Below are 22,271 nucleotides of genomic sequence, written 5' to 3' on the forward strand. Positions count from 1 at the left end.
TAGGATTTCATTTACAATTTCAAGCTTTAATAAATACAAATAATAATAATAATAATAATAATAATAATAATAATAATAATAATAATAATACTGCCAAAAAATAAAATATTTTTACTTCACCATGGTACGGGAAAATAGTTTTTTGGCAATATGAGACACATTTTACAAAAATATTGTATGTTATTGTATGCAGCATCTTGTGATCTATGAAATAAGTATTATTTTATAAATAATAAAAAATGTAACCAGTTTTAAAAGCTGTAAATAATGACTTTGGACACCAAATGTATCTGCAATTGTAGGATCACCCATATAGCCAAAATACGACAAAAATACTTTTTACTTAAACACATCATAAATTCAGATAAATTGAGAATTTTCAAGTGGTCTTGAAAAGTTTTGTTTATGTTCTTTCACACGAGAACAAGAATTTTTTTTCTTTACTGTTTTTGACCTGAGATTTAGGCCAAACAGCAGGTTTTTCGGGCTGCAGTATCTGACTAAGATGCTAAACTCGACAAACCTGAATCTTCTGAATGAAAGGCGAAAACCCGGAACTAGTTTGCACGTGGTAAAGTGGAAAACACTGGGTTGTATCGGTAAAGTGGAGTTACTTTCTGAAAAAGGTAGGTTCATATGATTAGAGCTATATTTATCGGCGTTATATGTAAAGATTGACACACTTGGGTGATCCTTGAAGGGCGGACTTACCATACGCGTTTTGTATAAACATGCGGTTTTGTTTAAAGCTGTTCTCTATTTCCCGTTTGACACTGCAGTGTAGTGGTTTTGACAATAAGCAAAAAGTATCCAATTTCGCTGTTATGTATGCAGAACTGAGTAAGAGCGGTGATTATGCATACAAAAACATCTGCTCTGTCCTCGTGTTTTCTGCTGTGCTTGTTAAACTTTCGACTGCGTTCTTAATTTTTTTAAAGAAATGTTATGGCGCGAGGTAGTAGTCGTAGCCAAATAATCTGGACATTTTCTCGCATCGTTAATACAAAAAGAAAAGCCAATTGAATAAATCCAGCCTAAACTGACAGCAGTCAGCAATCTCTGGAAATCATGTTTGTCACTTGGTTCCTGTTACCTTTTTCAACAATGTTAAGGATGGACTAATCGCAGCCCTTTAAGATTGCTGGGTGATGATGATTATAATGCATTTAAGTCATTTTGTTGATAGTTCCAACTCTCCATATTATTAATGACAGCACTTTTTAGTAAAAAGACAACAATATAATTTTATCGTTTACCTACCGTCCACAAGCCTTCATTAGTTTCTATCTATTAAATAGATTATTTATAGATGAGTACATTTTGTGTAAACTACAGTTTTTGGGTGACCTTTAAACTTAAAGCTAAATACAAATGCATCTTCAGTTTCTTTAAAATACTGTGTACACAATTTTGTCAATGTCCAGCAGAGGTGTTTTCACTATGGAGGACCAGAAGCAGGTGCTGGAGAGGCTGCGGGGTGCTTTCCGCTCAGGTGTGACCCTTCCTGTCCACTTCCGCTTGACTCAGCTGGAGGCTATGATGTCACTGTTTGAAGACAATGAAACACAGATTTTAGAGGCTCTGCATGAAGACCTTGCTAAGGTAAATATATGCTCAGGTTGCCACATGTGAACTTTGAAATTTGGCTCACAAATGATCCATAATCTTCCCTGTCTTGCAGCCCAAATTTGAGACAGTGCTGTCAGAGATTGATATAGTGGTGAATGACATTTGCTACAACATCAGCAACCTGCAAACCTGGATGCAGCCCTCATATGTGGGCACAAACTTGGTGAGATCCACACTATAGTATACAATGTTTTGCATCTTTATTATTTTATAGGCATCCGTTTATGAGCCATAACATGAACTAAATACAAATATATTTTGTTCAAAGCAAGCTATGTATAATTTTGATCAATGTTTTTTCACCTCTACCAATTTAATTTATATTTTAGGCAACAAAGCTGGATGACTGCTTTGTGCGCAGGGAGCCATTGGGGGTTGTTTTGATTATTGGAGCATGGAACTATCCTATTCAGCTAATTTTGTCACCTTTGATTGGTGCAATTGCTGCAGGTAACACATATGAATTTATATAAAGTTTTGTGCCTGGTTTTAGACTACATTCATTCATTAATTTAGTATGGTCTAGGGCAGGGGTCTCAAACTCAATTTACATGGGGGCCACTGGAGGCAGAGTCTGGGTGAGGCTGGGCTGCATCAGGTTTTCCACAAGAAATTTAATATATTATTAATTTCTAATTTGTTTATTTTTTCATCTTATTTTGTGTTAAAAAAATTAAAATAAAGAGATTTGGAATTTTTAAACACAAAATAAGATGAAAAAATAAACAAATTAAAAATTAATAAGAAAATAAATCAATCAGTAATAAATAGTAATAATAATAATAATAATAAATATATTTACTGTTATCCGCCGTGTTGTTGTTACATTCGCTGCACTCATTCTCTCTCTCTCTCTCTCTCTCTCTCTTTCACACACACACACACACACACACACACACACACACATGCAGGTACATGCACAAGTTAATGCCGAATCAATTAAAATAAATACCGGAAAGACCAATACAAATATCTGACATTTCCCGGAACAGGATCAGGCAAGATCCTGCTCAAATTAAGCACTGATTTATATACATTTATATATTTATAATCTCCCGCTTTTTTGAAGGGTTGTGAATGAAGCGCGCTGGAATGAATGTCCGCATGTGCCCAAAAGAAACGAGGCAGCCAGCAGGCACGGACGAAAACACTCCATAGCAGCGCTGCTGTAACTTTTACTCATTGGGAAATGTTTCTCTGCCTGCGTCAAGCCCCAAGCCCAGCTGATGTCCCGCCCCTGAGAGCCATATACCCCACCGTGATTGGTGGGTTCATTCAGCTCCACAAACAAAACTGTAAAGTGCTATACATAACAACCTCGCGGGCCGCACTAACATTAAACTTTCAAATTAAGGCAGGGGCCACAAACAATCGGGCCGTGAGTTTGAAAGCCCTGGTCTAGGGCCTCCTTTTGTGGCCAATACAGTATCAATTCATTTTGGAATGACAGATACAAGTCCTGTACAGTGGCCAGAGTGATTTCAAGCAAGTCTTCCTACAGAATAATGGCCAGGTCGCTAGGAGATGCTGGTGGAGGAAAACATTTACTGTCTCACTCCTCTAAAACACCCCAAAGTGGCTCAATAACATACAGATCTGGTGTCCAGGCCATGGGAGATGTTCAGCTTCACTTTCATGTTCATCAAACCTCTCGGTATTTCTTCAGTATCATCCTGAAACACGGCACTGCCTTGGGTGCACATGGTTCTCCAGAATGGTTCGGGAGTCCTTAGCAGTCATGCACCCATCTATCGCAAGTATTGAGCCTAGGGAATGCCATGGTATTGCAGCCCAAACCATCACTCATCCACCCCCACAGAAGCATTCAAAATCTCTTCGTTCAGGAATCCGAGGTGGTTCATTCAATATATTTAACCATTTTCTTTTTTTTCTCATCAGGAAACTGTGCTATTCTGAAGCCTTCAGAAATAAGTAAAGCAACCGAAAAACTTCTTGCTGAACTCATTCCTAAGTACCTGTCCCAGGTCAGACCCATATGGGCAGAACTTTGCATTTTTTCTATGCACTACAGTGTTCATGATAAGGTCTGTAGTCCTTCTCTTATAAACGTGTTTGCAGGAGTGTTATGCAGTCGTTTGTGGTGGAGCAGAAGAAACCAAGACATTGCTTGAGAACCGATTTGATCATATCTTCTACACGGGTTTGTTTTCATTGTTATTTATTCAATTCCAATTCATTTCATCTTTATTTCTATAGCGCTTTTACAATGTAAATTGCGTCAAAGCAGCTTAGCATAGAAGTTCTAGTAAATTGAAACTGCGTAAGTCCAGTTTTAAGAGTTGAAGTTCAGTTTAGTTCAGTTCAGTGTGGTTTAATTTCCACTGCTGAAAGTCCAAACACTGATGACAAATGAATCAATGAGCATTGATTAAAGACAGATTTAAGTCCACATTTGCTTTACATGTTTTGTCTTCTGCCCTCCAGGCTCGCAGTCTGTGGCTCGCTGTGTCCTTCAGGCCGCAGCCGTGCATCTCACCCCTGTTACTCTGGAATTGGGTGGAAAATGCCCCTGTTTGATATACGGCCGGTTGGACATGAAAGCTGCTGCTAAGAGGCTGGTGTGGGCCAAGTTTTTCAACTCTGGGCAGAGTTGTGTGGCTCCAGACTATGTTTTATGCACTGATGAGGTGAAAGAGATGCTGTTACCTTTCATGAAAGAGGCTCTGGAGAGCTTCTACGGATCTGAGCCCCAGGAAAGCCCAGATTATGGCCGTATTGTGACAGACAGACACTGGAACCGACTGATTGAGCTGATGAAAAAGTCTGAGGGTAAAATAGTAATAGGAGGAGAGAGTGTCAAAGAGACCAGGTACATTGGTAAGTAAACCTTTGGTTGACAATAAAAGTGCAATACAGCTTTAATTTTATCTACCCCCTCCACCATATGGTTTAATTTCTTTTTAATGAGCAAACAATATAATGATTTTCATACTAACCCACTAAAATGTCAGTTATTATAACAATAATTTATATACAAAACAGTTTTTTCAGGCATATTTAGAATACAACAATGTAATTCTTGTTTTCTATACACACTACCGGTCAAAAGTTTGGGGTCAGTATGATTTTTAAATATTTTAAAATAAGCTTATTCTGTCCACCAAGGCTGCATTTATTTAATCAAAAATATAGTACAAATGGTAAAATAGTGAAATATAAAATTGCCAAAAGTAGTTTATAATTTAATTTAATCATTTATTCCAGTGATTTTATAGATGAATTTTCAGCTTCATTACTCCAGTCTTCACAGTCACATGATTCTTCAGAAAACACTATAATATTAATTATTATTATTATTATTATTATTATTATTATTATTATTATTATTATTATTATTATTATTATTATTATTATTAATAACAATAATAATAATAATTATTATTATTATTATTATCATTGTTATTATTATAATAAATATATAATTATTATTAATAGTAATAAAAGCAATACTGACTGGAGTAATAATTTTATTTGGAACTACATACAATAAGAAAGCAGTTATTTAAAGTTTTTTTATAAATATTTACCAATTTAACTATTCTCTTTACATTTAATACATGTAGCTTGATGAACAGAATCATTTTCTTAAAAAATAAAATAAAAACATGAAAAAAAAATGTAATCTAACCCTAAACGTTTGACCGGTAGTGTACCTTGCTACTGTTTTTCAAATCATTAGGGCCTAATAATTTGTCAGCAAAAATATTTTTAATTATTTAAAATAAAATAAAATGTATAATAATAAAGTGTATAAATAAAAAATTTTAAACATCAAAGCAGAATCTTGTATTTAAAATACTTTATAAGTATATACAATTACTTTTTCATGTCATTTTTTCAAATTCATTTAATGCAGAAATCAATATTGGACGTCTCAACTGTGTGTATTTTAAAACAAAATTAATACTATTGTTCAGATTAGACTCCTTGGTGACAGAAGTGATGGTAGAACATTAATGATGTTACAAAGGTTTTCTATTTAATATAAATGCTCATTGTTACTATTTTTTTTTTTATTTCTATTCATTCACAACACCCCCCCCCCCCCCAAATGTATTGCATAAAAGTGTATCCTTAATGCCAAATATGCACAATAGATGGATTTCTAAAAGATAATGTGGCATTGGCAGTAGATATGGCAGCTGATGCAAAATATAATGAAATGGAAAACAGCTGTTTTAAAATGCTATTTCAAAACAGCTTTATTTGGGGTTAGGGTTTATTTATTTAAATAACTTCATTTAAAAAGTCTGACCACAAACTTGCTATAATAGCTTAATTAATTTCACTAAGTGATACTAATCCACTACTGTTTCTACTGCAGCAGTATTTAGTATGATTTTTCTGCATGGATAATTTACTATATTTTTATACATTTAAAACATTAGTTGGCAGCTCAGCCATTATCTCATTTTCAACCCTTTCTCCTCTGCTTTATCATGGAATTTGTCAGCTCCCACTGTGATCGTGGATGTAAAAGGAACTGATGCATTAATGCAGGAGGAGATTTTTGGCCCCATCCTGCCCATTCTGACCATCAAGTCTCTTGACGAAGGAATCAATTTCATCAACGAGAAAGAAAAGGCTCTGGCACTCTATGCCTTTTCTGATGAGTCTCAGGTAAGAAAAGAAAGAACAAAAGTCCTTAACACAACAAAAGACCCATTCACATATAGAATGATCATTTTAAAGAGCACAATAACTACAGTGCTCTGCATATATGAGTACACCACCCACAAATCTCTCATTTAAATGAATATTTTCTATAGGATGCTTTACATTATACTATATTTATGCATATGCATTAGATTAGTCAGTACTGAAGCCAAATCTTGAGCTAATCTAACAAATTAACTTACAATAACAGTTCAGAAATGAGTTGCCCAAATTTATATGTTTGGGAAAAATATTAAATAACATTTTCAAAAATAGCAAAACTTAAGAACAACAAAAATCTATCAAATGTTGTAAGTTGTATATATATTTTTTTGCAATATTTTACAAGAATTGAATTGTATTATCTTTCCATTTCTAAATGTGTTTCGTGACTAAAATATTATTTTAATAAATATATCTGTTTAATAGATTTTTTAATAAAAAATTATTTTTTTTCAAATGCACCAATATATTTTACCCATATTCTCTGAGAAATGGATAAAAATATTCATTTTCTAAATGGGGTGTAATCAGTTATGCTGAGCATTGTATATTAGCATATAAAAATGTATTCCAATGATCTTTTTTTTCCTCTGTTGTAATTAAAGCTGAGCTGTTGACTTGGCTATTCTTTTATGCTATAGTAATTATATTTTGATGTAAATGGGCATTTAAACCGTAATGGAACTGATATGTATCACAATTTAATAGAATTAATTTCTGTTTGTTAAGGTCATCACTACAGTTCTTGAGAGGACCAGCAGTGGAGGCTTCTGTTCCAATGATGGAATCGTTCACATGACTCTTCCTGGTTTACCCTTTGGTGGAGTGGGTAAGTCTGAATAGATGTCTTTAGGAGGTTCCCTGGTTAATAAAACTTGCATTGCTTAATGCAATGCATATGATGACTCTTTCTGAAATACATAGTAAAGAACCCATAAAAGATTTGTGTGGTTGAATAAAATCCCTATTTATTTTGGACAATTATTCACATTCTGGCTGAATGATGTCAAATAGTTTGCCGTCTGTGAACTGAAATACTGATAAAGTGCCTCATTATGCAGGTTTTGTCATAAATTTAATTTAAAGGGCAATAAGAGAAATTACGTGAGTGTTGATTACTACTATTGATTTTTTTTTCATAAGGGGTCTAAATTCTCCTGGACAATGCATTTACATCGCTGCATCAGTCACACATGAAGAATACTGTACACTTACTGACGATATGTCAAGTTTCTTTATGGATAAGCATAAACTTCATTCAGTGGCTGGGGTGTCATGAGTGTTTGCATGTTTTATCCTGCCAGGATGGCGTCTAGTGTTTCTCACCTGTGCTGTTTTTCATTGTGGATTTCACTCAATTTCGAGTGATTTTGGGTTGACAAAATCAAACAAATCAAACTGGTTAAGACCAGGTTAAGTAATTTCATAACCCTAAACTTTATGACAGGTGAAGCAAACATCCAATCACACGACACATGAGAGGAACCGTTTGAGCGTCATTTCTCGTGATGGAGTCTGTGCATAGTTCAGCCAAAAATTTCATTTTCTCACACACAAGGGCTTCCAAATCACAAAAGGATATATTTAAAAAAAATATGAAAAGCTGTAATCATAAAGTATAAAAAAACTATAGACGTAAAGGGTGGCAGGTTTTGAGGTGTTTTACAAAAGAAAGAAACTCATAAGAATTGCAACAAGTAGAGGGTGAGTAAATGAGAACCTACATTTAAATACATCTACAAGGCAGAAATAAACACTTCTCATGCTGCAAAAGTTTAAGAAGGCAACTTTAAATACATATTATATCACTGAAAATAAGTCAATCAACTTATTTAATAATGTAGGTTCACACACAGATTAAAAAACTTTTTAAAAGCCTTATAAAATAAAGCAAATTATATGTAAATATTTAAATGTAAAATTTAATTTAAAGCTGTTTTTAATATCAATTGACAATTGAATAAATATAGATAAAAAAAGTTCATCATTAGAATCCACATATTATAAATAAATTATTAGCAACAAAAGACAATTTTGACTCAAAAATGCTTTGAGGGCTTTAATTTGGAGCAAAAAGGACACACCGGACTGGGCGTGGCTTTGTTGCATCAGATATGTATGTGACTTTACTCCAATTTGGGTTTGCGATCTCTAACCCAGAATAAAACATGCTCAAGAACAGGTTTGCCATGTGGGTGTAGGCTACCATGGCCACGAAACCTGATCAAAACCAACCCACCTTGAGCACATAAACACAGAGTATGTTCAAACTAAATGTGAATTTAACTGGATAAAAATCCAAACGGCTTTGTGCAACAGGACTCAGGAATGTTTAGACCAGGGGTGTCCAAAGTCTCTATAGTTTAGCTCCTTCAACACACCTCCCTGGAAGTTTCTGGTATACCTAGAAAGAGCTTGATTGGCTGCTTCAGGTGGGTTTAATTGGGGTTGGAACTAAAATAATCAGCACACCGGCGCTCCAGGACCAAGTTTGGACACCCCTGCTTTAGACTAATGGTGGCGGGGGGAAAAGAAATCTTGTTTAAGTCTATGTTGACATCAATTGTCAGCTGTAAGCTCTTTCAGTGGCTGTGGCCTGCTAAAAGCCTTGAAGAAAGAGTCTTCTTCTTATCACTAGGAAAGTATTGAAGACATTTCCTCTCTTGTTGTCATTTGACTGTAAATTACAATGAAAGATGCATAATGTGGCATATGGACCCTTTTCACAAGACTGTGATGGCATATTTTGATAGTGATCAGCTTCTTAAGTGCTTTAATATGTTTAAACATCATACATTTAAAACGCAATGCTTTGTATTATAACCAGGGCTTAAAAACGAAAAAAAAAAAAAATCCAATCGGTTCACTCAGAGCAGAATTTATATTTTTTGGTTTCTGTTCTTGCATTCCTTATTAAACAAAATATTCCGAAAACGGTTTTCTAGAAGAAAAAAAAACGGTTAAGAACGTTATTTTATTACAAAGTATTGCAGGGCTCTAGAGTGCCCTGATTTCTTAATGGTGCAACTAAAAATTCTATTCGAGGGGTAAAATTAAATGAATTTTCAATAAGTATCGTTAAACAAATATTTACAATATGAACTTGCTTTTGGTTATATCTATACTGGCTTTGCGCACTTACGCTGGGTCACCAGCAGTTGAATGCCACACGTTGCTTAAAGGCGCTACACACACAGCCCCACTCCTTGGTTTCGAGCGGCAAGTGTTGTTTCTTTTTTTTAAGTGTTTTATTTTTTTTTTTAAATCTCTCAAATTAGGCTAACATAATCTCCCTCTGAGATATTAGTTCAATTATGTGCTGTAGGCTATTGACCATACACCCCCTGTATACAGTTTCACTCTGCAGGTCTACAGTTCTGATGTGTCATGAATTACTTGTTTTAAATGACAGTGAGACATGCTATATTTAGTTTTTATTATAATCTAGTATAAAGTAAAATAATATTTATTGATGGCCTATTGGCAGCGTATAGCCGTTAAGCTTTAAGTCCAAGCATGTTTTTTATTAATATTAAAACAAATTAAACTAGCCTCCTTTTGACTTTATTTCGTTTCCGTATATTTTTATCAAATGAAAAATGCAATGAGTTGTATTTTGGTTTTCATTTTATTGGAAATTTAATTGTCGTTTAGGCAACCCTACTTCTACATAACATTGGCTCTGATTGCGTTTCTACAGATTTCCCACAGATCAGTGGCCCCTGCAGCCATACAGCTGTACGCACTGTGCGTACCATGAGAGGGTGGGATAATGCCGCCTTTTTTTAAAATTGATTTGACATAATTTAAATTGATTATTAAACTGTATACACTACAGCTGCTTTTCACTGGCCCACCACATTCTTACGAACATATTTTATTTATTAAAGTTATTATTTCATTGACTTGAATTTAATTAACCATCTATAATATAATTACTAACCCGTCGTCTAAAATCTTAGATAAATAAAATAGCCTATTGTTTTATTCGTGGCTAGAGCTTGATTTATTTGATTGACATCCTAGGCAATGAGACCTCGACTGACTGAATGTAAGTTTATTGCATGCAACACTGTATTTTGGTAGCACAAAAACTCGCTCTGAACTGTAGCTGTATAGATAACAAGATAAAGATAAAAAGAGCAGCATTTTGCTAAATATAATAGTCCTTTATGTGCTTTATATCCTGCTATGTGTTGTTACATATTTGTTTTTTCTTCACTTCATGCATTCGTTATTTAATATTTGAATACTAAAAGAAATAACAGCCATCATTTAAATGGTTATTTTACCATCAAAATGCATATTTTATACCATTATAATACCAAATCACTTTTGTTTTAATCAGAGAATAAGATTAGGCCTATATAGCCTATTATAGTTATTTAGCGTAATATATAGTTTAGTTTAATTAGTGTAGTTTATAAATATATCAATTATTTAGTGCTTTTTGCCGTTAATGCGCGGGTCAAGGAATCATACATTAGCTACATGACGTTTAATTATGGGTAGCAGGTTAATTAGACCAAACATTGGTTGTGCAAACTTTATTACTTTCTCTAAAATATTAGTGTTTCAGTCGACTGGCATATAGGCCTGAATACGCATCACGGCCAGACATTTATAGTTTATATAAAAGCGAGCGCTTTCCTCATTTCACTGTGATCATTATGCGGATCATATTGCATATTCGGTTAATTCTTCAGTAGCCTTGTAAATAATGTGTTCTATTAATGGATTGTTTAGTAGGACTAAGCTATTAAATACTGTAATTCTCCGAATGGAAAACGCTTGAGTGGTTTGATAATATATCATCATTCAAAAACTTTATCATGTTTGATCTGCCTCTCATCCTTCAATATTACAGATCGATTTATCAGATGATTTGTCATTAGAGAAATATTAACAATAGATTTTCTTTATGGAGACCCATCTGAAAACAATCGACAATCAATAATTCACCTTGTATAAATACAAGTTTTAGTAACTAACTTCAACCAAAACATACCTTTGTACATGAAAGAGCAGGTTCTCGGTAACCTTTAAAGGGCACCTATGGTGAAAAATCTACTTTACAAGCTGTTTGGACAGAAATGTGTATAAGTTTAGTGTGTAAACTGTCATATTGGGGTGATCTAAACACACCCAGTCCTTTTTTTTTTTTCAAATTTAACAACACAAAAACGGTGGACCAATTGGAGCGGTTTTCAGATTGACCGCAACTTTACATAGGAGAGCGGTCCCCCCGCCCACCAATATTGATTGACAGCTTCGCGCATTAACATGTCCGGTAGTCACGTGTATATTCATATCAACAAGACAGGACGAGCGCAAAGAAACCGGGAATGAAGGGTCTGTTCAGTTCGCTAGAGTCATCAATAATCATCAAACGTGATCAAGAGTAAGTTTCACATGTTTAAAATGTTTTAAAACAGAGCATGTGTGTAATGAATTACAGCGATTCACTTCATCAGCACAGCCGCGTGTCAGAACAATTATAAAGGATGGTGCTTCAATCGCGGTTTGTGGACGTTAAATCAGGTTTATTTTGTACATTAACATAACAGATATCCATACAGCAGTGGATATTACCAGTGTCATGTCACATATGCGTGCAAAACGAGTGCAAAGCCTAAAGCGCTGTCTCTGTGTGTGTGTGTGTGTGTGTGTGTGTATGTGTGTGTGTGTGTGTGCGCTATGTGTGTGTGTGTCTGCGCTATGCGTGTATGTCTGCGCTCTGTGTGTGTGTGTGTGTCTGCGCTGTGTGTGTGTGTCCTCGCTATGTGTGTGTGTGTGTCCTCGCGTGAACTTTGTAATGACATTGTGTGTAACTCGTTGCAACTCCACAAAAAATGCAAACTGAAACTTTACAGACACATTCTGGAGACACAAAAGACCTATATTAAATATGAAAAAAGGGGTAACCTATGTGCCCTTTAAGACAAGCTCGTGGCATCAGAAACGACTCTCGCTTATGACGTCTGCTTCACGGGCATTTCAAGTTGTATGCGTCACTGTTGCATTTGTACACATGCTTTAAATTAATGCTTTTAGTCTCCTAAATTCATATAATAAAGAGAACAATACAATAACGTTATTAACCATTTAACTGTGAACGTTTCTGTTCAGAACCATTAAAGTTGATCTTTTTTTCGTTTCTCTTCCTGCAAAATGTAATTCGTTTTTCGTTTCTGTTCCTTGAACCGGTTCGGAGTCCTGATTATAACATATTTTCATCAAATGACAAAAAAAAATATCTAGTTAACTCTCATGCTAGGTGTTTCTACTGCAGTGTCTATGGGTGGGACAGTAAATTTGACATTCTTCCCTCTCTCTGCGGCCGTTATCAGTCTCAGACAACTTGTTTCCTTATCTGAAAGTTGTGGTAACACTATCATGAAGTTTTTCATTTGTTATTTGTGCAAATTGGAAGGCAAAATAAATATTTGTGGCCCTCTCTTATTCACTGCATTATGACAACTTCCGATTTTGAGATACCTGGAAATGTGAAAAGCGTCCGTTGTATCATTTGATTTTCTGAGTTATGTTGCTATGAACATGTTATATTATGCCATACATACTGGGGTTACTTTTAATTGAACATTAACTACAAAGCATAAAAACACTGTTTCTTAAGGTAAATCTGATTTGTGTGTGTATTTGTCTCAGGTGCCAGTGGGATGGGCAACTATCATGGGCGTTGGGGTTTTGAGACGTTCAGTCATAAGCGTGGCTGTATGCTGAGAGGCTGGGGGCTGGAGCGCGTCAATGTGCTGCGTTACCCTCCCTACACTGAAAGCAACCTCAGTTGGCTGCGCTGGGCCACCACCGCCAAGAAGAAGGGCTGGGGAGGATGCTCTCTTATGTGAGAAATTAAAGATTTACACTTGCCCAGGGAACAAAAAAAGCCTCCGTTTCACCAAGGTTTGGTTACGCAAACATCATTTGTGGATTTTTATTTACGCATCATGATTGAAAACTCCACCAGAGGTCAGCACTGAGAAAAGTGACTTCTTTGGGAAAACATTACTTCATCTTTAGTCACATTTTAGGATTTAGAAGTATCAGCTAGAGACCAAAAATGAATCATCCATATTTGTTACCAAACACTACAGTAAAATAATGTACATTTATAGATAGCATTATATCAGGGTACTAAGGTCATTTGTTTTTGTTTGGTTTTTTTACTGTTACATATTTTGCAATGTAGTACATAATAGTTTAATAAAATGTGTAGGATTCTAGCATTTGTAAGTTGTTTAAATAAATATGACTACAGAAATAAAGTCTTATAAATGTGTTTTCAGGAATCATGATGTGGATTTATTTTTGATTCAAATAAATTGAAAAGATATGCAATAAATTATGCAATAAATAGAAATAATATTGTGAAATACTATTACAATTACTAAAAAAAAAAGAATCTGTTTAAATGTTTAAAAGTAATTTATTCCTATGCGGGCAAAGCTGACTTTTCTGCATAATTACTCCAGTCTCTAATGAAACATGATCCATCAGAAAAAATTCTAACATTATTAGTACTTAATATAACTGATGCTTTTCCCAGGGTTGGGTTGCTGCAGGAAGGGCATCCGCTGCGTAAAACATATATTGGATAAGTTGGCGGTTTGTTCCGCTGTGGCGACCCCTGATTAATAAAGGGACTAAGCTGAAAAGAAAATTAATGAATAACTAATGAAAAACTGATGCTTTTTTAGTAGACGTGATATATTTTTGAAGGATAATTTGATAAACAGAGAATATTCCACAGAAAAAGATTTGAAATAATCGTTAGTCGTTTTGACTACAAAAAAAATTAAGTCTGATAAATGTGTTTTAGGATTTATGATGGGGATTTATTTAAAAATGTAATTCAAATCAGATGCTTAGTTGTTTTATTTCAGTTGGCGTATATATAAATAGAATATTCAACTGAGCAGCATTTATTTGAAATAAATACTTAAAGGGCACCTATTTTACCCTTTTTTTTGTGTCTCCAGAATGTGTCTAAAGTTTCAGCTCAAAACACCCATCAGATTATTTATTATAGCTTTCAGAAGTTTGTAAATTTCTTCTCTGAACACTGTAGCTGTTTTTGCTGCTAGTGCCTTTAATGCTAGTTCTCTCCACCCACCGTTTCCACTAAGTGGTACAGTTTGGAACCCTTTTATGGCCGTTTCCACTGTCAAAATGTACCAAAAAGCGAACCGTACTGTACCATTTTTGGGTACCCTTTGCAAAGTTATAATCAAATTATGTTCATAGAAAAGTTAGTAATGAACATGTATACACAAGTATTCATGTGTATAAAGCATCTGTTTTGTGAGAAGTGCTTCTCATACGATATGTAAACGACCTGTGCAGCTTTACATTGAGCAAGATTTCCTCGAGCGAGAATGACGTCTACTAAAACTTTGTCATACCAGTGGTACCCTTTTGGCAGTGGAAATGCAAGCCTGATAAAGGTGACCTGTACCGACCCGTACCATACTGTACTGTAACAGTCAGAAGAAACGCGCCATCAGAACCTCTCCGTCAGATGAAAAGCACAGTGACAGACGTGAAGGAAGCAGATCTCACGTAACGTTTGTGAGAAATACTACAGTGAGTACTGTCCCAATGATTATTTGTTGTAGAGTTAATTCTGCAACGATGAATCACACACAATGCTGTTACAAAGTTCACACACACAGCACGCACATTTAACTTTGCACTGTTTTTGCACCGCAAATGTGACAGGATATACAGGCACACTTTGAGCACAAAACATGATTTTTTTTGCAACCCTTGAAGTTGCATTTTTCCAAGTTAATAGTATTTTAAAAAGGATAGAAACTCATAATTTACCAAGTAATTTATTTGAATTAATTTCTATAAATCTCATTTCAGGGATCACATTAAACCAAACTAAACTGAGTGTGGTTACGCTTGCATCTGTAGTGTCCACATTCCAGTACTGTGAGACTTCATAAAATCAAGGATAGAAAAGAAAAGTCCAGGGTCCAGATCTGATGTGCGAGTTTGGCTTTGCCCTAAATCATCGATCACAGCAGACATAGCATAATAGTGAAGTCTGTTTCAGGGCTCAGGCTTGTGTGAGGATGGAGGGCTGCTGGAGGACTGGCCTGACTCTGAGGTCTGCGGTTGAGGAGACGTGGAGGAGCTCGCAGGGCTGCTGGGTTCCTTCTGAACAAGTTCTGGTTCATCTTGCCCGGCCTGTGGTGGGTGAACCAGGACTTTATCGATGATCCCGAAATCCTGTGCTTCCATTGGGCTCATGTATCTGTCTCTCTCCATCACACTCTCTAAGTAAGTGCACAGAAAACATAAAGCCGAGGTCAGGAGGTTATCCAATATGAAGTTAATTATGTTAACCCTTAAGCTGATGTTTTAATTAACTGTGTCTCCACATCTAGTTGCTCCTAAATCTATAAGCTAATCTATTGTTATATTAATGTTTTTGTTAACAATTTTGTTAAAAATATTCACTTAAACAGTAAACTATAAAACAGCTACATAGGATGCAATTAATGAAGCTTATGACCAATCCAACTCAAACAGTAATACACAGCTGTGCTAATGGGCAATATGCATGGCATAAAGCCACTGATAAACTTCTGGTCAGCTATCTCACATGTTTCAATAATGTAGTTTAATTCAAATATAATCTGTTAAATAGACTTTAAACAGATGAATAGACATTCATTTAGTTGTTCAAGCGTAAAACGAGATGAAATGTCATTTAAATGCAAGCGCTGAAACACCATTGAAAATAGTGTGGTAAAATAAACGTCCATATTTTAAAGACATGGCATGGAACAGTGTAATTTAATGCAGTGCTTCGAGTCTGGTCTGAGGCCCACTTTATATCGTATCTTTCAGGCAGTGAAGATCATTGATTTTTAAATGAACTAGATCTTAAACACAGCAATTTCAAAAATGGCCTGACAATTTACTGAGCTGACTTATTCAAAATGAAACTATGACATGACAATTATGGATCTCCCTGCCATTAGATATTCATCAGGTGGACTCTATTTCCAATTTTAAATCCCAGGTAAAAATCTTTATGTTCAGGATTGCTTTAAATAATTTTCTGTTTTAATATTATGTTTATTAATCTTCTGTCTGGTATTTTATGATGTGCCTGTGACATTTTTAGGTGTTCTTGAGTGCTTTGAAATGCATCTATAAATAAAAGATATTATTATTATTATTAAAAGTCCCTGTGCAAATGCCCCATTGAGAATAATCTATTATAGTAACACTAATATTTGGTGATAATACAGCATAAGCCATTTTAAGCTAATTTTGTAATTCTGTGCCAAAATTTAAAAACGTTGAAATCTTTGTTAGTAATTTCAGTAATATCGGTCGTTTTTTATTTTTATAAATAACATAGAATTACTCAGTTTAATTCATTTATTAAACAATTATAATTATTTAATCGTTAACATCTAAAGCGTTCAACTAAGTCAATTTTCACATAGGCAATTTACATCAAATTTTTAATAAAACGAGTTTGATTCCTTGTTTCGATTCAAATTCATTTAAGTGTTAATATTTCATCAATGAATTGGATTTCAAATCCATTATGGCCAAAACCATATTAGGTGAAAACTTTCTTGTAGCCATAATGTAATTGCCTCACAAGTGTTCCAAAGGTGGGGTGAGACTCCACCAAATATTGTTAAAATGATCAAAGACCTAATTGGGAGTAATTTAGGTGGGATTTGTATACAACATTTGTTGGGTAAAAGAAAATTCACTCCAGATTTGAATGAGTGGAACACATTAATGGAAGTTTTGTAAGCTCAGCATTACCTATAGTCTCCAGAAGCTGTCCTGTGTGTTTGCTGTAGATGTTGTTGATTTGTCTCTTCAGTTTGAGAATCTCCTCTGCCTGGATGGCAATATCTGTCGCTTGGCCCTGAAAATGCAACGATTGGCATTATAGCAGTATACAGCAAAATTACAAAACCCTCTAGAGCTAGGCGATTTGGCCTAAAAATCAAAATCTCAATTAAATAAACATTTGAACTCAATTACCATTATTAAACGATTATTTTATTCATTTATTTTATTGTTTGTCCTTATAGTTCATGGACAAGTTTTGTACAGTAAATGTGCTCACATATTACATATGAGAGATTTTTTAATGAAGGTTGCATTACTTTTTCATATTAAATATAGAAAATAAGCAGAATCTCTTCTAAATAAAATAACTCTTGTATATCCTGTAAATAATATTATTTTAATGTAAATAATTTTATAGTAATGAATAATATGCCGTCCCAAGGCATCTCTGTCGCAGCTTTGAATCATCGTCAATGTAGTGCAAACGTGCGACGTGTAGTTACATTTTTTGAGAAGTGCGCAGGAATGCGAGACCATCTGTAGTGAGACCACACCCATGCGTTTGACGCAGAAGTATAAATCAGCCTTAACAGAGTGGGTCATGTGACTCAACACACAGTAGGGAAAGGAATTTAATGTATGGACCTGGAAAGTTTTTTTTGTCGTTTTGAATGTCGATTTTTTTGATTCATCCCTCAGCCCTAGTTGCCTCTTTTTTTTCCATCCCCGCTTCTTACCCTCGCTCCTCCAGAAGGCTGGTGCACCATGATTCGCGCGTTGGGCAGGGAATGCCTCATTCCGGCGGTTCCTGCGGCCAGAAGCAGACTGCCCATACTGGCCGCCTGACCCACACACCAGGTGGAGATGGGATTTAGGATGTACTGCATAGTGTCATAGATGGCAAGTCCAGATGTGACCACACCACCTACAAGAAAAGAAATATGAGATCTCTTAAGACATATCTTTTAAAATCAGCTAATGTTTAGTATAGTATTAGTAGTGTTTAGTTTAGTAATATAAATTCACTTTTATTACATTGTGAATCCTGTGTATCATATCAACCTAACCCTGTAAAGTCTGACATGTGAAATAATTAAATTCACTTTCTTTAACTTAACCTTTTGACAAAAAATTGTGTTGCAATAGTTAGTCATATTTGAGACATTTATTCATTGATTCATTCATTTTCTTGTCGGCTTAGTCCCTTTATTAATCTGGGGTCGCCACAGCAGAATGAACTGCCAACTTATCCAGCATATGTTTTACGTAGCGGATGCCCTTCCAGCTGCAACCCATCTTTGGGAAGTGATCATCTTGAAACATAATTTAAGCCAGTAAAATAAATCCCAACAATAAGACACATCCATCACTTCCAGACATTTTTCTATACAACTCAAGGCCTTTTTCTTACTAGAATAATAATAATAATAATAATAATAATAATAATTATAATAAGTCACAAATTTGCAAATATAATTGGCTTTGTAGACATATTTCTAAACAAATGGCCGTAATTATACAGATTCTGAAATCATTTTAATTTGAGCTGTGGAAAAACAGATATTTATTTACATTAGATGTCACCTACCCTGTTGTTGTCTATTGGAAGGAATGTGTCAATAGAGCTGCCATTTTAGTACAGGGTAGTGCTCCTTTGAAATGAACGCGGGACCAAGATGCAGTGGAGGACCGGACATCCAGAGCCAGAGATATATACACATATATACATATATCTATGATCGGGAGTTTTCCCGGTGATCAGTAAGCAAATTTTTTTTACATTTTGTAATTTAACATCACTTTTATACATTGATGGATAAGTGATCGCACGGGCATGGCCGTCAAAGAGCTAAAAGTACTACTTTTTTGTTTCACAAAAGTTCATAACATACAAATCATAAAAAACGAAATGTTACCTATGAAATGTTCTGCCATTGTTCTTAGTTTTCTTTGTTTACTCTTTACTACACCTGTACGCAGCGCTAAAGTCTAACATCTTCAAATCGGCTTTAGTCTTGGCCAGTGGGGTTGAATGACATTTGTCCTGGGAGCACTGTACAAATGTGGCGGCGCTATTGATGCATGCTCAGGGGACATATGCGATATCTAGTGTATATATGTATGTATGGTGGAGAAGTTGTACTTTTGTTGTATTATGGGGAAAAGTTCCACCTACCAGGATTTATTTTTTATTTTTTGACAATCGAGAAGTCTGTTTTCCACAATGAAGAGCAGTTTTTTTAAGTGTGTGTGCGTTTTATGCAATTAGTGCATTTTTTTTTATACATTACCAAATTTACATTGATTGAATTTCTTTTTTTCTTAAAGTGTCTTAATTTTATCCAATTTATGATTCTGTAATGCTGATGATACACACGGCAACTTTATGAGCAATACTGCCAGGCAATTTTGCAGAGCGATGATTCTTGGCTACTTTTTTATTTCGAATGGGCAACAATATTGTAAACGTAAATCATTGCTACGCCCACACAGAATCTGCGCAACCAGAACCAGATTTCATTGTTCAAGATTACAAGTTCATTGAGTCTTGTAAAGTATTTACTTGTGTAAATGTGTGTAAATTTATATTTATTCAGTTTTGGAATTAATTTTAGTTTTATTACTGTGATAAAATACTAGTAATATTAAACTCTATTTTCAATAGTTTGTAAAGTAATATGTTCTGTCTTTTAGTAGAGATACTATATGAGAGACCTGCTTTGTTTACCAAATAAGTGGATCTAATTGGATTTGCACTGTAAACATTAAAAACAAGTTAAAAATGTATTACTTGTTGATTTCATTTAATCTTTTATTTACGATACTAAAATTATTTCGCATAAATCCACAGAACTTTTACAAAGTTCTCTGCAGAAATAGCAAAAAAAGATCGCAGATTCTGTCTGACCCTGCTCATTGCCCTAATTAGTTGCCTAGTGTCTCACCTGGTTGTCCATTTATGGCATCATTTCCCAAAGTTGCCCAGCAACATTGCTCAAACCTTGCTTATCCTGTGTATCATCACATAAGATTGTGAAAGTAAATTCCAAGCAATCTCATGCAGACAACAACAAATTTACATCACAACATATAAGTTCTTTAAGCTGTTTCTCACCAGGACTGTTGATGTACATGTGAATCGGCTTGTTGTTGCTCTCTGACTGAAGAAAGAGCAGTTGAGCAATGACCAGAGAAGCTACAGAGTCATCGATCTAGATAAGCAGAAGGACAGAAAAACAGACAGGAAACAAATAAGGAAAGGCTTTCCAAAAATCACTCTACATCCTTGTGTGCATTTCCTTGTATTCTGAACTCACAGGACCCATAACGCAGATGATTCTCTCTCGAAGTAGCCTTGAGTAGATGTCATAAGCACGCTCTCCTCGTCCCTGAAACAGAAGAAACACTTTATAAAGCTGCCATGTTCCTTACTAACTAAAAGCTTCATCTTTAATATAAAAACTAGTGAATTTAATGACACTGGGCTTTCTTGAGACTATAAGAAAAGTCATGACGATAATTGTGTTATTACCGTCTGCTCCACAACTATAGGTATGAGTGGACTGCTCCATGGAGAACTCTGATGAACTGACCGACTGACTCTCAGTGTAGAAACACCACATCGTAAGACCCTCTATAAAAACAACAGTTTGTGCGATGAAGATCAGTGGTTAAACAGACAAATGCCTCTCTGTCAACATTACAGTATCCATCCAAGGTCGTTATATATTGGCGAATATTTTGGCGTCGAGCTTGACACTATTTTTATGTATTTATATTTTATGTATTATTATTATATAACACTCAATTTAGCCTTTACGTGTCAAATTTTTTGAAAACGATCAAAATGTTAAGGTTAAAAAACTTCTAAATTACATAAAGCCGGCTGGCAAAATCATTTTCTCTTAACGTACAGTAACGTTAAATTTCGTGAACGGCGTTGCACCTGACGTGTCTTCAAAACAATACATAATTATGAAATTAATTAATACCAAATTTACAGAAAACAGTTTAATACTCACACGTAGCATGTTTCTGTTGAGCAACCCTCACGCGACCCCTCGCGACCCGGATGTGATGCTCTGCAACTCGGTAGTGAAGCCAGCTCTTGTAGATGGTAGAGATTTCGAAGTCGAGAAATTATTTGCAGACCTTAAATAAACGTGCAGTGTCTGTAAACGAATCAAACCTGTGGCAGAATTATAAGTGAATTAAAACATATAAAATTAGTTTTTTTTTCTCAATTCTCTTATGAATGAATAAACGAATGAACATTCATTTATTAATTGAGATAAATTATTTTAGTGAACAATAAAATAAAACAGAATAAACAGCATTACAATAATAATAATAATAATAATAATAATAATAATAGTAACAAAATAAAATGAAATAAAACATAATATAAAATAAAGTTTAGTATTTATTTATTGGATGCTGAGTAATTTAACTAATTTAATAATGTGTTCATTCATATAATACATATAATAATACATATAATTCTTCCTGGCTAAATAAATGTACAATAAAGTTCAAATAAAATAATATTTTTCTTTTTTTTTAAATAATAAAAGAGAGTTATAAAATAAATCAGAATTATTTTTATATTATTTATTTGTTTTGTGGAGTTTTAAGTAGTTTTTTGACTGATACCTTGTAGAGGTCTTTCAAATAAATAAATAAATAAGGATAATTCAAATTTATTATTTAATTAATCCATTATTTTATTCATAAAATCATTTAAGTTGACATTCTGGTAGAAATGAATGTAAAATAAGCCAGAGTTCAAATAAAAATATATACAAAATAAGAATACATTTATAAAATAATAATAATTTAATAACAAATACAATATTAGGCTAAAATAAAATAGAGTCCTGCATCCATGCAGTTGAATTTTGTAAAGCCTGAAATACCCACAAGTTTTTAGCACAATAATCACTATTTGTATATAGCGACATTCCTCACAGTGCTCAGCATAAATGATCACACCCTCACATATCTCTCTTTTAAATTATTATTTTCAATAGAACGCAATATATACAATATATTTGTCTATATACATTAGATTAGTCAGTACCAAAACCAAAATCGCAACTAATCTG

At 34.4% G+C, this 22,271-nt stretch overlaps 2 protein-coding genes across 3 annotated transcripts; one reads left to right on the forward strand and one right to left on the reverse strand.

The window, feature by feature from the left end:
* The first annotated feature begins 524 nt into the window (after window positions 1–524).
* aldh3b1 (aldehyde dehydrogenase 3 family, member B1) lies at window positions 525–13,609 on the forward strand. 2 transcript variants are annotated; one of them, XM_056453768.1, is made up of 10 exons: window positions 525–626; window positions 1,428–1,602; window positions 1,682–1,792; window positions 1,959–2,079; window positions 3,529–3,614; window positions 3,709–3,790; window positions 4,075–4,467; window positions 6,104–6,270; window positions 7,039–7,138; window positions 12,979–13,609. In XM_056453768.1, exons 2-10 carry the CDS (start codon window positions 1,441–1,443, stop codon window positions 13,176–13,178), a joined length of 1,422 nt encoding a protein of 473 aa, XP_056309743.1. In that variant the 5' UTR covers window positions 525–626; window positions 1,428–1,440; the 3' UTR covers window positions 13,179–13,609. The 2 variants fall into 2 exon arrangements, with proteins under 2 accessions (XP_056309743.1, XP_056309741.1); XM_056453766.1 differs by having other exon boundaries at window positions 527–626; window positions 1,425–1,602.
* A 1,539-nt stretch (window positions 13,610–15,148) lies between these two features.
* On the reverse strand, window positions 15,149–21,295 carry clpp (caseinolytic mitochondrial matrix peptidase proteolytic subunit). The gene is made up of 7 exons (XM_056453769.1): window positions 21,189–21,295; window positions 20,699–20,800; window positions 20,484–20,555; window positions 20,282–20,378; window positions 17,904–18,091; window positions 17,134–17,239; window positions 15,149–15,614 (listed from the first exon to the last, which is right to left on the reverse strand). Exons 1-7 carry the CDS (start codon window positions 21,195–21,197, stop codon window positions 15,388–15,390), a joined length of 801 nt encoding a protein of 266 aa, XP_056309744.1. The 5' UTR covers window positions 21,198–21,295; the 3' UTR covers window positions 15,149–15,387.
* Window positions 21,296–22,271: the final 976 nt, after the last annotated feature.

This window comes from Danio aesculapii, chromosome 3 (assembly GCF_903798145.1).
Source record: "Danio aesculapii chromosome 3, fDanAes4.1, whole genome shotgun sequence".
Taxonomy (NCBI): domain Eukaryota; kingdom Metazoa; phylum Chordata; class Actinopteri; order Cypriniformes; family Danionidae; genus Danio; species Danio aesculapii.

Excerpts from the sequence above, each read along its gene's own strand:
- aldh3b1 (XM_056453768.1), top strand. The coding sequence starts at position 1,441 with ATGGAGGACCAGAAGCAGGTGCTGGAGAGGCTGCGGGGTGCTTTCCGC. Across the intron at positions 3,615-3,708 it reads TTCCTAAGTACCTGTCCCAG|GAGTGTTATGCAGTCGTTTG; the intron begins GTCAGACCCATA and ends ACGTGTTTGCAG. Across the intron at positions 4,468-6,103 it reads CAAAGAGACCAGGTACATTG|CTCCCACTGTGATCGTGGAT; the intron begins GTAAGTAAACCT and ends GGAATTTGTCAG.
- clpp (XM_056453769.1), bottom strand. Across the intron at positions 20,379-20,483 it reads TCATCTGCGTTATGGGTCCT|ATCGATGACTCTGTAGCTTC; the intron begins GTGAGTTCAGAA and ends CTGCTTATCTAG. Across the intron at positions 18,092-20,281 it reads CATGTACATCAACAGTCCTG|GTGGTGTGGTCACATCTGGA; the intron begins GTGAGAAACAGC and ends CTTTTCTTGTAG.